Source organism: Mytilus edulis, chromosome 1 (assembly GCF_963676685.1).
Source record: "Mytilus edulis chromosome 1, xbMytEdul2.2, whole genome shotgun sequence".
Lineage (NCBI taxonomy): Eukaryota > Metazoa > Mollusca > Bivalvia > Mytilida > Mytilidae > Mytilus > Mytilus edulis.
The window spans coordinates 57,355,684-57,374,658 of NC_092344.1; the positions used below are offsets into that span (position 1 = coordinate 57,355,684).

Consider the following 18,975-nt stretch of genomic DNA (forward strand, 5'->3'; position numbering starts at 1 on the left):
ATTGACTACATCCAATAGTGAGGAAAAACGTAACTTTTTTAAGGTAGAATTCGCCAATAAAGGTTTAGATGCTGTAAATATTGGCAATATTTTCCATCAAAAATCTGTACAAAAAACTATACCTGATTACTTCAAAAATAAAGCTACACCTGTTATTTCTTATACTTACACCAAGTCTATTGCATCAAAGATTTTCAACCACAAGAGAGTTTTAGAGGCTTTTAACCTCAAAGATACAAAATCCAAGCCTCCGGATTGCTCATGTGCATCTTCTCAATACAATTATAGTCCAGCTGGTCATATTATTACTGGTGACCTTGGTATTGTTACCAATGAACAACTAAGAGAGTTGCTAGCCAAGGGACCAAAGTATAGAATCCCCCAGCCCATCAACTGGAAAAAGAATTTCAAGTTACTGATGGATGCAGTTGAGGACTATGCAAGAAAATGGGTAAAGCGCGAACCAGACGAACCCGAACTGGACACTTTGTCTGAATGGATCAAAGCTATTCGATCATGCATTCAGAGGCGAATACAAAAACTACGATGTAATATGAGTACTAGAGTTTCTAACCCTTTCAAGAATCCGGAGGTTGTGGATGCTTTATCCTCTTTGCATGACAAATATGTCGTTGTTCCGGCAGATAAAGCCTCCAATAATATCGTCTTCATATGTAAAAAACATTATTTGCAATGTCTCACTACAGAGCTTGGAATTGATAAAACTACTGGTAATCCTACATATTCTTTAACATCATTTACCAAGGATGAAATTTTACAAAATCATAAATCTGTCCTTCTTTCTTTTGGTATCAGCATCAAAGAAAACGAAGAAAACTTGCCCTCATTATACTGGATACCTAAATTACACAAAACTCCATATAAAGAACGATACATAGCTGGGTCTTCAAAATGTTCGACTAAACACCTTTCTAAAGTATTGACTACTATTCTTTCTACAGTTAAAGATGGGCTGCAAAAATATTGTGAGGAGATATATTCTACCAGTGGTGTTAACCAGATGTGGATTCTCAAAAATTCGAAAGATCTACTGCTTAACCTTCGATCACAATCTTTGCAATTTTGCAGCAACATAAAAACTTTTGATTTTTCTACGCTATATACTACTATTCCCCATGCTCAGTTGAAAGATCGACTTCACCATCTCATAAAACAGAGCTTTTTCTATAAAAATGGGAATCGTAGATACAAATTTCTTGTTTTGGGATACAATAATTCATATTTTGTAAAGAATCACACTGAATCTTCCAGAAAATATACTGAAGATGATATTATTAAAATGCTGGACTTTTTGATCGACAATATATTTGTTGAGTTTGGAGGATTTATATTTCAACAGACAGTCGGTATTCCAATGGGTACTAATTGTGCACCCCTGCTGGCTGATTTGTTTTTGTATTCGTATGAAGCAGAATTTATTCAGAACCTTCTAAAAGACAAAAAGAAAAAGCACCTTGCGAAATTCTTTAATTTTACTTTCCGATATATTGATGATGTTTTATCATTGAACAACCCATACTTCAGCCAATACTTACATCTCATATATCCTAGTGAACTTGAAATTAAGGATACTACTGATACTAGAAGGACTGCTTCATACCTTGATCTTTTCCTCAATATTGACGTAGATGGACGACTTCACACGAAAATCTATGATAAACGGGACGATTTCAACTTCCCAATTATCAATTTCCCATTTCTTAGCAGTAACATACCCTCTGCCCCTTCGTATGGTGTTTACATATCACAATTGATACGTTATTCACGTGCTTGTTCACACTATACGGACTTCATATACAGGAGTGTGCTCCTTACGCAGAAACTGCTCCAACAAAGTTATGAGGAGGACAGATTAAAATTGACACTCCGTAAATTTTATGGACACCATCACGAATTGGTGGATCCATATGATGTCTCTTTAACCAAACTAGCTAAGGACATTTTTACCACATGGTAGATTGTGGTTTGTCATTATGTCGTCTAATCTTTTAATTACCAAACGTGACTTATTCCCGATTGTGACTGTTTTGCTGAATGTGAATTCGTATTACTATAAGACGTGTTTCTGTACTTGTTTATCCCAAATTCATGTATTTAGTTTACATGTTTAATGTTATATTTGTAATTCTCATTTTGTCAAAATGTGTTGACGTCTTTTTATTATATTTAGGTGTTACGGATGGAAAAATTAATCACCGCCTTTATTTATTATATTTAATTTCGTACGATTAATTACGTTTGAAGTTGGATTCATAACAAACTGGATATATATATATATATTACAGTTAATTGCTATTAATAAGTATTGCAATATGCATTTTGTTTTAATAAATTATCAGTATTTAGTTCTAATAGAATCTCAAAGCAATCCTAATTCTATCTCACTTTTGAATTATAGTTTTTCATGTGTGACGTCATGCTGTTTCTAAATTTCATAAATTCAAATGTGGCATAACGTTTGCCTTTTCACCATCGTATGTGACGTCATTTATTTTTTAATTGCGTTGACGCCTGGATTGATTCGGGTGTGTCTATGCTGTATTGAACTTGGCATCATGTATTCGGGTTGAGTTTTCTGTAATAAGTTAATACTTCAGTTTCATTATGAATATATCTTTCACATTCATTTGTTAAAATTTACTGTTTGCAATAGCATGAATCGTTCTATATAAAAGTGTTCTTATCCCGGGCATAAAAACAATGCCGTATTTGGCAAAACCTTTTCAACTTTTGATCTTCAGTTCTGTACAACTTTGTACTTTTTTCACTTTCGATCTTTTATATCTGGGCGTTATGTATTCGGGTTTAGTTTTCTGTAATTAGTTAATACTTCAGTTTCGTTATCATGATTTCATATTCATTTGATAAAATTTACTGTTTGCAATAGCATGAATTGTTCTATATAATAAGAATGTTCTTATCCCGGGCATACAAACAATGCCGTATTTGGCAAAACCTTTTCAACTTTTGATCTTCAGTGCTGTACAACTTTGTACTTTTTTCACTTTCGATCTTTTATATCTGTGCGTCACTATTGAGTCTTGTGTGGACAAGACGCGTTTTTGGCGTATTGAATTTTAAACCTGATGCTTTTTGTTATCTATTAATCATGGTTTTCTTTGTCTAATATGGTCTCCTTTTTATTTGTATTGTAGTCCTGTAATATTATGTTGTCATTTCAATGTTATATTTAACTTTGCCATTAAAGTGCGAGGTTTGGCATGCCATAAAACCAGGTTCAACCCACCACTTTTATTCCCCTTTAAAAGTGTCCTGTACCAAGTCAGGAAGATGGCCATTGTTATAATATTGTTCGTTTCTGTGTGTGTTGCATTTTAACGTTGAGTCGTTTGTGTTTTCTCTTATTTTTTAGATAAGACGTGGCACGGTACTTATCTATCCCAAATTCTTGTATTTGGTTTTGATGTTATATTTGTTATTCTCGTGGTGTTTTGTGTGTTGCTTTTCGGTGTTATGTCGTTGTTCTCCTCTTATATTTAATGCGTTTCCCTCGGTTTTAGTTTGTTACCCCGATTTTGTTTTTTGTCCATGGATTTATGAGTTTTGAACAGCGGTATACTACTGTTGCCTTTATTTATACATCCCTGGTTTTTAAATATTTGGATTTGAGCTTCCTGCGGAAGGTTTTTTTTTCAGAAAAGCGCCTATATCGCACGTTATTTATAACTTGTTACTAGTATTTTCATTTTACACTTTTCAGATTTTCAAATATCCCCAATTATTGTATTGTGTCTCGTCTATTTTCTTTGAGGCTTTACACTTGTTACATTTGATGTTTAATTTTAAACATAATTGTTTGACAACATACCTCGTTTTTGAGATCTTGTCCTTAATAAAAAATATGAAAGCCAAAAAAAAAAAAAATGTATCCAAAAAGTTATTTTATGCAGCAAGGGCTTTAATGTTTTAATAATAACACGTACTAACGGTGCAAGGTTTAGAAACAGGGCAGTAAATGATCATGATTACGTGTTTATGATAAATGGAAAAAATAGGAGTAATATGAAGTTGTTACGTATGTTTTGTTTAAAAAAATGTTAACATATCAAAGAATATGGTTTTTTTTTTTATCAAAAGCCAGTGTAGTCTTTGATTTGAGCTGTATGTGTCAACATAAAGGCTTTTATATTAATGATGTGTCAATATGTGTTTGTCAATATGCTGTATGTGTCATCATAAAGGCTTCTATATTAATGATGTGTCAATATGTGTTTGTCAATATGCTGTATGTGTCAACATAAAGGCTTCTATATCAATGATCCTCAATGCTCTTCAACTTTGTACTTGTTTGGTTTTATAACTATTTTGATATGAGTGTCACTGATGAGTCTTATGTAGACGAAACGCGCGTCTGGCGAACAAAATTATAATCCTGGTACCTTTGATAACTATTAAACATGATGTATTTGTTAACTGACAAATAAAAAAAAATAAAATCTTTCATTGAAACTACATGTCATTATGACGAGCATTCTATATTTTAGGAGAAATGACACAGAAATTATGTGCCTCACACAATCTTGTGAAACATGTGTACAAGCGTTTGAAGGAGAAAATCGTGAAATGTCTCAGTGTAGGTTCAGCTGGGATATTGTAGTAGCGATTGATGGTGCATCTTATCAGCCCTTAGAAAACAAAACATTTTGTTACATGCCAAACCCGGAAATTATTCACAAACCATCACGAAATAGTTCTATAATAAGGTATATATATTAATATACATATAGTATTCGAAATATGAACTGAAACTGACACGGAGAGAGCTGAAGGGATTATTGTGGTCGTCAGAACCTGAAATAAAAAGTAGTAGCACAGAAAACTTGAAAAAATTGGGGATTAGAATGTACAATTCTTCTCTTTTGAACAAAACAAAGCAAATAAAAGGTGTAAAGCCTTTGATGTAAGAGACAATAAGAAACCCCCTTTATCGAAAAGAACTCTTTTAAGGTTTGGGCAGTGATAATCATGTGTCGGGAACATTTGATTTATGCGACTGAAGACTCAAAGATAAATAGAAACAATGAAAAATTACGCTAAGAAATTCTTAAGTGACAAAAATTCATTGTTGATACAGATATGAAAACAAATCAAGTTAAAGCGTTACATGCAGTATGTGACGATTCCATTTTAATAACTATTTGTTTAAAATTTTAATTAATGCAAAAATTAAAAACCAATTGTCACTGTTCTTTTAATGTACATTGATTTGTCCAACAAAAATGTTTTTCAGCGGAGGTTTAACCATTGACATTTTTGGAAATTGGTTTAATTCTGTTATCAACCATGGTATACTATTAAGTGTCGGTGACGTTAATATAAGTTCGGTAAGTTTATACATTAACCAGTTCATTACGCTCTTAATTAAAAAAAAAATCATTAAAAGCTAGGTATTCAGCATGTTCAGTTATGATTTTGTTTTTGCACAAATATCTTTTTATAATTCATATATTCATATACAATTATATTTACTTACTTTTTGTATTGGTCTTCATAATCTTTTCTTGGAATAAATTATTACAACTGAAAATGGCTAAAAAACTAGCCATCTTTGACTTCAAGTACTATAAGATCGGAATCATGATTCTTTTGTCTTTTTAAAGTTAGAAGTGTATTCTTCCTGCTGATTAAATGAGTCAGGTCATTTTACCGCGCAATATTATCTAATATCCTGAGTCTTTAATGCAATAGTAAGTGTTGAATGCTGCCTGTCATATTGTCTTTGTTGTGGACGCTATGCGGCAAAGGGGAAATAACTATATTTGAGAATTTGTTTATTAAAGTTGACGGTCAACTTTCGTATTTTCTGTTTTAGTACTTATGACTACAGACAATGGAATATTGAATAAACCATTGTGAAAATTAAATAAGTAGTAATGTATATTGACAAGGTTAAACAATGTTTCATTGGAATATTGTCATGATTGTGTGTTGTTTTTTCCTGCAACAATTTCTTTCACATAAGAATTTCAATGACACGTTATGGCTTTCTGTTTATAATAGACGAAGAGGTAAGGTTGACGTATAAATGTTTAAGTCGTCGTCTGGGTGTATTTATTTCACAAACAATATATATTATTTTAAAGGAAACCATCTGGCTAAATAAATTTTATTCAACTTGGTCTTTATTGCATTTAAAAGATAACTGATATAATATCGTTTAATTCTCCTCAGGGATTATTTTTTTTAATAAATATTTTCTTAAATTATTCATTCCAGTCTTGTAGAATGAAGAATTCCGGACAACTGTTAGTGTGTTCTACTCCTGATTTGAAATCCGTGTTGAACAAATCTGGAGAAGTTATCGAAGGCCGCTTGACTGTAATGTTAGACAACAATCCAGTAAAATCGTTCTCACTCATGATTTATCCTGACCCAGAATTAGACTACCTAGATATGGACACTCAACTTAAAGATATTGAAATGAAGGACAAAATGTTAGAACTAAAGGTAAATGAAAACTCATCAAATATATCTGGCTGTAAAGCCATAAAACCAGGTTCAATCTACCTTTTCCTACAATGTATTGTACCTAGTACAATTCTTATCAAAACTATATATTTAAAATCACTTATGTTGTCTGTTCGGTTTCTATAGTGTATAAAAAAAAGCGAACTATACAAAATAGAAGTAGAAAAAAAAACTGATGACGCCTTTAAACTTTAAACACAACATAGAATACTAACGACTAAGTAAAACGAACCCCATCAACACTGGGTTTTATCTCAGGTGCTCCGGAATTGTAATTAGATCCTGCTCCATATTTGACACTCGTCGTGTTGCTCATGTTAGTAAAAAATATCACATATTCCTTCTTTACTAGAAATTTATTTTTTGAAAGTCGCATATCATCTCATGTTGATACATAGTTTGATATGTATTACAGTGGTTAAAGAATGGGGTCCTTAAGGTTGAGCAGTTTATAAGAAAAGAAGTTGGCAGTATCCTTTAAATGTACTTTCCGCTATATATATGATGTTCTTTCACTAAATAATTCAAAATTTGGTGACCAGGTTGAACGCATCTATCCCATCGAACTAGAGATAAAGGATACAACAGATACATTTAAGTCTGTCTCAAGTCTTGACTTTGTTCTAGAAATTGACAATGATGGTCGGTCGAAAACAAAAATATTCGACAAAAGATTCCCAATTGTGAACTCTCTATTTATATGTAGCAACATCCATGCAGCGCCTGCATTGGGCGTATATATCTACCAACTGATACAATATTTCCGGGCTTATATTTCCTATCAACATTTCCTAGATTGAGGGTTGCTGCTAACAAGAAAACTATTAAACCAAGGGTTCCAAATGGTAAAGTTGAAATCATCCCTTCGTAAACTTTACGGACGCAATCGCGGCGTTTTACAGATGATAGTGCAAATGTTCTTTATGTCGTTACTACAATCCCGTTCCCTGTTAAAGAATGTGACCTACCAAATTTCACGTATTACCAGATTTGTACTAACATGAGCAACACAACGGGTGTTAGGTATGGAGCAGGATCTGCTTATCCTTCCGGAGTACCTGATATTAACCCCAGTTGTTGATGTGGTTCGTGTTGCTTAGTCTTTAATTTTCTAAGTTGCGTTTTGTGTACTATTGTTTGTCTGTTTGTCTTTTTTTAGCCATGGCGTTGTCAGTTTTTTTTCGATTTATGTTTGAATGTCTCTCTTGTATCTTCCGTCCCCTTTTATAGCATAACATATTGTTTTTTCAGGGGCGATATCTGAATTCTGCAGCAAGAAAGGAAGATTATATAATTAAAATAAATGGATCCTGTTGTCCTGTTATGGATCTTCATCAAACTTATCTGATATGTAACCTTTCTGACACAGTTCATATCAAAGATGTGTCACTACTTGTAGAGGTAAATATTATATAAAAACATAATTTCAAGAACCCTGCTAGCCTTTTGATTATAATACAAGAAGCATGTCTTCATAAACAAAGGTTCACGAGTTGGCGATAGAAAAGTTCTGTATTAAATTTTCTCCTGAAACATTGACCAGGGTTACTTATAAAAAAACCAAGGATGTCCGCTAGAAAAAGAAATTCATTAACCAAATTAAAATATTTCCCTGAAAGTAGTTTTTGCTGTATCATATTTATATTTTTACATGTGATGTCAGATATTTTCGAACCATGATGCCGTTTCTATGATTTTTCTCAAATTCCAGTCGCAATGTGAACTGTGGAACTCAATTTTGATGTTTAGGAATACCGCTTTTCCAAAGATTTATATTCTAAAAAAATATAAAAAAAAATAAAAATAAAGATGACGTGATGTCGCCAATGGAATTAACATACACCATAGACCAAAGAACATGGGTGTAAGAAATTATTTGAGCCAACTATAAAAATGTTAAAAAAAAATATGAAAAAACAAACGGTCATAATCATAAATTACAAACACACACATTTGTAACAGGTGTCAACATAGTTTAGAGCGTTCATCCTTCCTCATGCTTAAACAAATTTCAAAATTGTATGTTTCTTGAAAACTATTAAAATATATTGAACGTCCTTAATCAAACATCAATCTTGGACACTTTTCTGTTTAGTTTTTTTATATATATTTAACAGCATCAACAGAAAACTTGCTAATGTTTTTCTCACATGAAAGGCAACTGTTCTGTTATGCGACGAACTAAAAAGTCTGCGTTGTACCAGTAGTACACTGTTCATTAATCGCAATATCAATATTACAGATAATTTATATCTTTTTGAAGAATTGCAAATGTGTCTTCTAATGAGTAATTGGTCGAGTAAACTATAATTAAAAATATGTAAATAGATTATGTATATCTAATCTTAATGAAATCATTCAAGTTTCCTCTACCACAAAACTAAAAACAAATAAATTAAGGTAAAGTGTATATAACATTGCAATGCATTTCATTTAAAAATGAAAGAACCGAAAGGATAAAAAAAATGTACAAGAAACCAATAGGAATAAAAGAAGATGTGGTGTTAAAAAATATTTTACATCAGCGTAATTCATACTGAACATTTATCTTGTTAACTTTTCAACATTATCGTTATATATTGTAATTTAACGTTTATTTGTTTACTTAAAAGGTATCTGTAGGTCTGAACTGGAAGACGAATTTGGGGTATATGCAGTTTTCTCATATAGAAATTCGTCGGCAGAACCAAATACATGTCCAAGTTGCTGCGATTTGTTTGGGGACGTTTGGTATTTTGATTTTATGTCTTATACTTGTCATGCGCAAAAAGCACCTAGGAGTGTTTCGAAAAAAAGCTACAGACGAGTTTTCTGTTGTGTATTTCAATAGCCCAGAAACAAGAGGCCTCATGGATCCGCCAAGTGATACAGGTAATTACAAGTTCAAAAAGTTCTGTAAATATTGTTCCAATTCAAAACATATTACCTTCATTATTTTCAATATACGACAGCTGTGTTTTTTACACAGTCAAATTTCATTGACCGTATATGCATTTGTCATGTGTCATTGAGATTACAAAAGTTATTTCTCGCTCTAAAAATATCGCATCATTTCAACTAAAATCGATATATATATTATTTTTTTTTAAATATTACCAAGTAACTGTTAGAGCAATTTTTATGAAATAGATACCATAAGATATAGAATTGCCTAAAGTTGTAGTATTTGTTTGGTCATAATTTTCGTGAGGTTCGTTTTCATTTTCTGATGGGTTCAACACAAAGGCAAATTTTTACGACTTTTATTTGTTTAGAATACATAGTAAGCTTTTCAAGAAATATTTTGTTTTGTGTTCACCTCATCAGAAAATAAGAATGAGCATGAATAATATAATGTCTAAATAAACAATAAAACTTTAAACATTTCTTCATCTTATGGTATTTACATCGCATTGTTTATTATAACGCTGACAGTCTGTTTCCGAAGGGTTTTATTTACGACGTCATTTAAAGTACAGTTTCAAGGAATGTTTACGACGTTCGCTGCAAATTAAAAGAATATAGTTTATACTCTCAACATTTCATTTTGAAAAGTTGTAGTAGTTACAGTATATTAGGAATAACCATTCATGGTCTAGAAATACATGTTTTATTTGAAATCGTTATTGAATATAGCCAGTTTTTGAAACACAATTAAATTCACTATGGTTTAAACCTGTATATTTTAAAAGTTTTCTGCACAATACATTGTGGAGTAATTTCAGAATTAACTGGATTAGAAATAAAAGCGATAAGATAAGTTTTCCATTTGATTAAGGACTCTCCGTCTGGAATTTAATGCTACTCGTTGGGTTTTTCAAATATGTACTAAACAATCGTTTGCATCAGTTGACACTAGAATTTTGTTTTATAACTATTATGTATCTACAACCAATATCGTTAACAGAGAACAGTTATGACGTTTAAAAGAAAGTTGTTTGGTTGTTTGATCGCTAATTTGGGGGACTTGTTTAAATTGCTATCTAGAAATACGACATAATTAAAAACCAATTGTTCAGAGAACAATTGAAGGTCTTTCCGCCAGTTAATATCTATTTTGATATTAAAATATAAAAAAATCAGTCTAAAATGTCAGTTCATATGGCTTTATGATGTATAGATATGAATTTAAAGCAAAGGTCAAAATCTAGAACGTCAAATTAACCTATGACCTTGACTTCAATTTCAAGGTCACAAACTGAGGATTTCAAATCAAAAGACCCTAGTCTCTAATATGTATGGTTAATAAGTTATATCACTTTAAACATAATTTAAGATATGATAGGAGCTAAAACTCCAATTAATAGTTTTCAACTAAAATTATTTAGTTACAACATGTCGCAACTAACAATTTATAAAAAATAATTTGTCGATATCTTATAAGGTTAATGAAAATGAGTGAAAATAAGACAAATTCAAAAATTTGAATATGACCTTGACCTTTGACCTTGACCTAATTTTCATTTTTTTGGACCAAAGACCTCAAATCTAAAGATCCTAGGTCTCTATCACTTATGGTGTTCCAGTTTAAAATACATTTTAAAATTTTAAATACAAAAAGGGAAATAACTCTCATACGGAGCGTTCATATTGCTTCGGTCGAAATTGGACAAATCATGCGAAGGATATAACGAGCAATTTTATAAAATAAATTTGTCGTTATCTTTTACGGTTGCGAAGGAGTTGTGGACACAAGGAAAACAGTGTTTGGGGAGATAACTTCTACAAAGAAAAGTATTCGATTATGCAGGGTAAATTTCAAAAGCGCATAAACTGTTCGATATCATATACCAAATATCTAAGCGACATATTGCGAAACAAATGTTTATCGCAAGAACAAAATTTGGCGGAAGAAAAAAAAAAATTAAAAACCAATTGTTCAGAGAACAATTGAAGGTCTTTCCACTAGTAAAGACCTATTTTGATATTGAAATATGAAAAATCAGTTTAAAATGTTAGTTCCTATGGCTTTATGATGTATTAATATGAATTTAAAACAAAGGTCAAAATCTAGAACGTCCTATTAACCTATGACCTTGACCTGAATTTCAAGATCACAAACCAATGACCTTAAATCAAAAGACCCTTGGTCTATAATATGTTTGGTTAAAGAGTAATATCACTTTACGCGTAATTCTAAATGTAAGATGGGCAAAAACTCCCATTTATTGTCTGCGTACCCTTTCAACCAAAATATACAAGTAATGACATGTCGCAACTAACAAATTATGAAAAATTATTTGTCGATATGTCATACAGTATTTGAAAATCAGTGAAAATAAGCAAAAATCAAAATTTAGAACATGACCTTGACCTTTGACCTTGACCTCATTTTCGTTTTTTTTTTTACCAAGGACCTTAAATCTGAAGACCCTAGGTCTCTATCACTTACGGTTTACCAGTTAGAAATGCATATCACTTGAATCAAATGAAAAAGGGGGAATAACTTTCATATGGAGTCTCCAAATAGCTTCGGTATAAAGGAATTGTCTTATCCTGAATATGTAACGAGCAATTTGGTAAAATAAATTTGTCGTAATCTACGGTTGCGAAGGAGTAGTGGCCACAAGGAAAACAGTGTTTGGGGAGATAATTCTGACAACGTAAAGTATTTTGTCACGCGGTTGTAAATTTTTAAAGCGAATAAACTATGTGATATTATGTTACAAATATGTAAGCGACATCTTATGAAACATCAATCCTACGCAAGAAAAACAATTAGGCGGAAGAAAAAAAAAAACTAAAAACCAATTGTTCTCTCCTTTCCACCAGTTTATATCTATTTTGATATTAAAATATAAAAAATCAGTCTAAAATGTCAGTTCATATGGCTTTATAATGTATAGATATGAATTTAAAGCAAAGGTCAAAATCTAGAACGTCAAATCAACCTATGACCTTGACCTCAATTTCAAGGTCACAAACTGAGGATTTCAAATCAAAAGACCCTAGTCTCTAATATGTATGGTTAATAAGTGATATCACTTTAAACATAATTTAAGATATGATAGGGGCTAAAACTCCCATTCATTGTTTACGCACCCTTTCAACTAAAATTATGTAGTTACCACATATTGCAACTAACAATTTATACAAAATAATTTGTCGATATCTTATAAGGTTAATGAAAATGAGTGAAAATAAGACAAATTCAAAAATTAGAATATGACCTTGACCTTTGACCTTGACCTAATTTTAATTTTTTTGGACCAAGGACCTCAAATCAAAAGATCCTAGGTCTCTATCACTTATGGTGTTCCAGTTTAAAATACATTTCAAAATTTCAAATACAAAAAGGGAAATAACTCTCATATGGAGCGTTCATATTGCTTCGGTCGAAATTGGACAAATCATGCGAAGGGTATAACGAGCAATTTTATAAAATAAATTTGTCGTAATCTTTTACGGTTGCGAAGGAGTGATCACAAGGAAAACAGTGTTTGGGGAGATAACTCCTACAAAGAAAAGTATTCGGTTACACAGGGTAAATTTCAAAAGTGCATAAACTGTTCGATATCATATACCAAATATCTAAGCGACATATTGCGAAACAAATGTTTATCGCAAGAACAAAATTTGGCGGAAGAAAAAAAAATAATCAGAAGAAAAACAATAGGTCTTTCCACAGAAAAGTGGAAAGACCTAATAATCAGAAGAAAAACAATAGGTCTTTCCACAGAAAAGTGGAAAGACCTAATAAAGGTTTACAATTTAAAAGCTCTTGAAAGATAAGGAAGATTTGAATCTGCTTTATAATATGCAGCCACGGGTATTATTGTCGTTAATACACATTTTTTTTGTCAATTTATTCTGATTTTTTTTATTTCTGCACAAGGTAATTCATCTGCCGAACAAAGAACGCCTAGATATGTCAAACAGAAAGGAGAGATCGGTGAAGAGCTAATTGTAAAAGGGGCTACAGGGAATTCGCAACCAAAATTTGACGCTATTGGAACTGTTGACATGCTGAAGGAGCAAAATATATTTATTGAACGTGATTTGGTTAGACTTGGAAAAGATATTGGCCAAGGTGAGCATGTTATTTCAAATAAGTTTGCTCTCCTAGAATAATTTAGACAATGAAAATAGTTTGAAAAATCAAAATCATTATCGACAGTGCGAGTGAAGAGAAACTATGATGTGCAAATACAACGTTGAAAGTTGATTTGTTCTAATATTATATGATATAATGCAATGAATTTTAAAAATAACAAATGGATTTTTATCTTTGAAATTCATTTCAGATATATAAATGGCGTTCTTACACTGAATATTCGTTACCCTAGTGTGATATTTCCTTGTGAACTTATATATATTGCTTATGCATGTACTTTCATTGAAAATATATTTCAATAAGGTTATTAGGAAAACTAAATGAAGTAGATTATTCACATGTTTTATGGTCAAAGTTGTGCATTTATACACTGTCAAATAAAAGTTGGGTTTTCTGTTAAAGTTGAAAATTCCTTTGACCGCTCTTGTTTATCGCTGGTTATTTATAATGATTTAATCATGTTTCAGATTACTCAGTAATCAATCACAATGGTCATGCATGCCTATTTTTAGTAGGTGCTTGTGCTGTTTATGCGGATTGTTCGATCTGGATAATCATCTATTCCGAAATTTGTCCATGGTCATGATTTACGCTAATATTATGAGTGGCATATGTTTATTCTGCTTTCTCAGTAAAGAAATAAAACATATTATGGAACTGCATTTTTTTAATTATAGAATAGTTATATTTAATTTCTATCTTATCAATTATGAAAATAAAGACACATTTTTATCCCAGGAAATTTTGGATGTGTTTACCAGGGTTATCTGCGATCAATGGACGAGAAGGATGAACAACTTGTTGCCGTCAAAACTGTTCTAAGTAAGTAACAGAGGGTAAAAGCTACATGTCTTGCCTGTTTATTTCGATTTATGACTGTATGTAGTGATAATTTGATATACTTTTTAAACAGAAAACATGAACGATAATGTATTTGAAAAAAAAAACAGTCATGTCATCGAACATTTGTAAGATCTACGTAAAGATAGCCAATTATTTTGATAAAAAGAAAATAGCTTCTCAAAAGCACAGATGATCTTCTCAAGTGTTAGTTTGTAGACATTGCTTTGGTTGTGAGTATTCAAGATCAAGGTTATTTTAGTTGAGCGTTATGGCCATGAAAAGATAATAAAGTGTTGTAAATGTTAAAATTGTGTTATGTTTTATGAAAAAGTAATTTTTTTCACATAGATTATAAGGTAGTAAATTTCAGTACATTTTTTTTTTATTTTGAATACACGTATTTAGTCTCAAAAAACATTAAATTGAATCAACCACATTTGCTAGGATGAGTGGTTTCCTTAAAAAAAAAAAGTGATCGAAGACCTGACGCCTGTTTATTTCGAAAAATAAAAATTTTCCCCTTCTAAACAAGGGTATGACAGTTTATCTCAAGATATCCTTTCCTCATTTCTTTCTTATTGGTAACCCGAGGACAGGCTTTCATTGTACTTTTTTTACAACTTAAAATTATCTCAACAATGTTTGATCTGTTATTTTAAACATGTAAATTGATACAGCATTCTCATAATATTTTGATTGATTGATTGGTGTTAACCGCCACTTTAAACACTATCGCGCTATTTCTTGGTGGTTAATTTTGGTGGCAGACGTAGCCGGAGTGCCCGAAGAGAACTACTGACCTTCGGTAGAAAAAATAACAATCCTAGCCAATTAAGATAAGTGTTGAGTCCACCTAACATATGTGAGATTCGAACTAACTACCTCAGGTTTAAATGGCTAGTGATACAGTTACTCGACTTCTTAGACCACTCGGCTACCTAATTGTATATATCCAGTCTAATTTCTTGCTAAAACAAATTACAGAAACGGAGGTACAAGACATAAATGCAATCATTGATGAAGCTATGATCATGAAAGATTTTAATCATCCAAATGTGATGTCACTGATTGGTATTTCCATCGCTCCTGGTGAATTCCCATTAGTAATTATTCCATTCATGTCAAATGGAGATCTACTGTCTTATATTCGAAGTGCAAACAATGTAAGTTATACTACATATGTTGTGATTATTTTTGTTGTGTCTTTCCCTTTTGTTAGCTATATATAAGCTGCTGGAATCCAAGGATATATATAAATAAAAGCGTTGTGATTGGTAGATCAAAATTCATTATAACGATTCGTCATGTCTTTCGAAGAACTATTTAATGTGAAACTTTACAAATAATGTTTTGTGCCAATCTAATTAGGAATTTAAAACTGATTATTATAGTTAGCTTATGTGCTAACGCATTCCATAGTTGTATATGAAGTTCTGAAATACAATTACATAAAGCGTCGTTTGGATGAAGAATAATTAAAAAAAATATATAACATATATTCATATTAACAGCTACTAAAAACAGATTAAACCAGTTTATCTTTTAATTTTAAACCATGTTGTCCTGCACTTAATTTAGGTTCATGCAGCAAAGGCATACACATTGTTTTGAAAGTTTCAAGTAAAAGAGAGTGAAAGAATTAAAATCATATCAGATTCTGATATCACAATTTAAAATTGCACTGCATGCGCGCGTGTTTCATATACAGAAATGAATAACATTTACATTTTGATTGTATAAAATAAAACAACTTTCTGTTTTATTACTACACATGTGTGTTAAACTGCGTACATTTCATAATATCTTTTTCTGCCTGAAAAGAAACACTAGAAAATATAAATCAATTACAAATGTCTGCGCTTTGTGAAACAAAAAACATCAAACCGAATTAAAAACTTCTCATGTCAACCACATATAAATTTAAACAAATAGCCTGCCGTGTTGAATTTGATAGCGAAATCAACATTTGATTGGTTGAAACTATCCAACGTGACATTGAACAAAACGTCATATTCCCTGCCGAGTATAACATTTCCCACTGAACGTGTGGATTGACTTGAGCGACGTTACCCACGGTTAATGTTTTAAAACGTTTTGGTCTGGGTTTTTTTTTAAAGATAGTATATTAATTTCAATTTTTAAAATTATTTCAGAGCTAAAGACAAACAAAATTGAATACATAGATTTTATTCGGTACTGATTATTATTGTGTATGTTGCGTTAAGTTTTTAATAATTAAACGGATAAGTAAACAGTATTGGTAGTGGAATTAAACATTCATTTCCCTTGGCTAAGGGAGATATGAAGATTTGTTTATCCTCATTTCATATATGTAAAGATATAACTCCTATATCAGAATGAAAAAGGGCTACTATCTAACTGTCTATAAGCTAGATGTATTTGATAATTTATCTTAAGTTCTTTATATCTTTAAAAAAATGAAATTTGATTTACATTCCCTACAGAAACCAACTATTAAAGACTTGGTACAATTTGGACTTGATGTTTCTAGAGGCATGGAATATCTTGGCAGTATCAAATTCGTACACAGAGATTTAGCAGCCAGAAATTGCATGTAAGAAGTCTAAAAAAAACCTGATATTTTCATTTTCCTTTTAAAACGCACTAACAAATTGTTTTTATCCATATATTATGTGTGATGGCTGAAACAGTAAAATTTTCTAAAATATTACAAGATAAGAATGTTAGTTTAATTGATGTTCAAAATGCTTGAGAATATATATATCAATTATAAACGAATTATCGTATATTGTTGTCTGTCAGTTCGTCAAAACTTCTTTCGATAACTATAGTTTTATTTAATCAGCTCACATAAAATTTTAACTCAACATTTGGATTGACGGAAGAGAATATTTTCATGTTTTTGTTGTTTTGTTTTGTTTTGTTGTTCCATAGTTAAATTCCCTTCACCGTCATTATAAATGCAGCTTTTTACATATTGAGCATACATGATTCGAGGATGCTTGAATGGACTCCTCAAAACTTCATATTTAAAATTGCCTGGTTTGTCAATCCAAATTGATTGAACTAAAACTGTTATGTTTAAGAAATGTTTCACATGCCATACAATAACTTGAGTACGCTCAGAATAATTTACTGTAATCTTTACATATTTTTTTGAATCTGATACTTTGGCCGTTAAAATAATAAAAGACAATGTTAACGTTACCCGAACTTGCTTGAGTATTCGGGATTTTCGAACTATTATAATACTACTCCAAGTTTAAAATTTGTTATTGCAAGCAATAAGGGTGATTTCAATTCGTTGTTTAGAGCTTTGTTTTCGAAGTTTAATATGTTAGACATAATAAAAAAAATACTGCGTTCAGATCAGAAAGACCTTATGAGTAAATGAGTACACGAATAATGAATACACGAATAAATAAAGTATGCAGCTTGTAAAAAAGTGACAGGGCAAGCAAATACAATTATACTTTAAGCAGATGATGAATAAAATTATTCCGATTATAAAAATTTCGGACACTTATGTAATTGGTATCAAAGAAAAACATTTCGCACTTACAACTTCTTAATGTGAGAACACTTTTCTATTCGCAAATCTAGACTATTCATTTATCCAACAGGATGGATGAAAACTTAAAAGTGAAAGTAGCAGACTTTGGATTGGCCAGAGATATTTATACCAAAAACTACTACAGCAGTGATAATAAGAAAATGTTACCAGTGAAATGGATGGCTCCTGAGAGTTTAGAAAATGGGACCTATAGTACAAAATCAGATGTTGTATGTAAATTAATTGTTATATCCGTGTTATTTATATTTGTTTACATGTATAAGGCACAAGTTGTTACAAAAACTTATTTCAAAACATTTGCATATTTGGTTTGCATCATATTAAATGTTACACGACATTAGCATGTTTTCCTCTTTTGAGAAGTTGTGAAATCGTTTCTGACATTGCGCAAAGGACTGTTAAGTAACAAAAAGATATGTGTTCAAAATATAAAAAAGGTATAATATGCTGCATAACTTGCTTTAAAAATGCATACCTATATTCATCACATCGGTGGTGTATGTCACACAAAATAAAAATATTTAAACTAAAAATGCTTCTGTGGTCTATTCTTCAACAAAATAACTAAATATGTATCTCAACATTGAAAACCCAATATTGTCAGCGTTTGACAAAGCATCCCTGCTCACCATAGGATTCTAAGATGCCCGCATAGAAGGGAATGCGTCGCTGTTTATGTCCTGCCATTTCAAGTTTTATGAATCCTCTTTGATATTTAAACCATTTCGAATATTTAAAACCTTTCAATGTAAATATACAGACGAAAAAGTATACTCAAACTAGTCAAAACATTTACTAAATTTTATCATCGGTATAAAGACATCATTCGTAAATATAGCTCAACATGCAGACTTCTAATACGTTCAGGTATTTCACATCCAATTTTTTATGGTAATATTCTTTATAAAGCACAAAGGTGTCAGTATTCACCTCAGAAACTTACAAAACCTTTGAATAGACTTATTACGAAGGGATATAATTACGATACTGTTGTCAAGTCATTAAAGATTGCATATTTTGGCGTTAATATTGA

At 31.3% G+C, this 18,975-nt stretch overlaps 1 protein-coding gene across 1 annotated transcript in view; it reads left to right on the forward strand.

Annotated features, from left to right (window-relative positions):
* The window catches only part of LOC139485499 (hepatocyte growth factor receptor-like), a 36,723-nt gene that overhangs the window by 15,288 nt on the left and 2,460 nt on the right, over positions 1–18,975 (forward strand). Inside the window, exons 9-18 of the mRNA XM_071270031.1 lie at positions 4,527–4,745; positions 5,273–5,366; positions 6,259–6,489; positions 7,762–7,911; positions 9,123–9,381; positions 13,325–13,519; positions 14,282–14,365; positions 15,371–15,549; positions 16,852–16,961; positions 17,992–18,151. Of these exons, the coding sequence (XP_071126132.1) occupies positions 4,527–4,745; positions 5,273–5,366; positions 6,259–6,489; positions 7,762–7,911; positions 9,123–9,381; positions 13,325–13,519; positions 14,282–14,365; positions 15,371–15,549; positions 16,852–16,961; positions 17,992–18,151 (1,681 nt within the window). The remainder of the gene's footprint in view (positions 1–4,526; positions 4,746–5,272; positions 5,367–6,258; positions 6,490–7,761; positions 7,912–9,122; positions 9,382–13,324; positions 13,520–14,281; positions 14,366–15,370; positions 15,550–16,851; positions 16,962–17,991; positions 18,152–18,975) is intronic.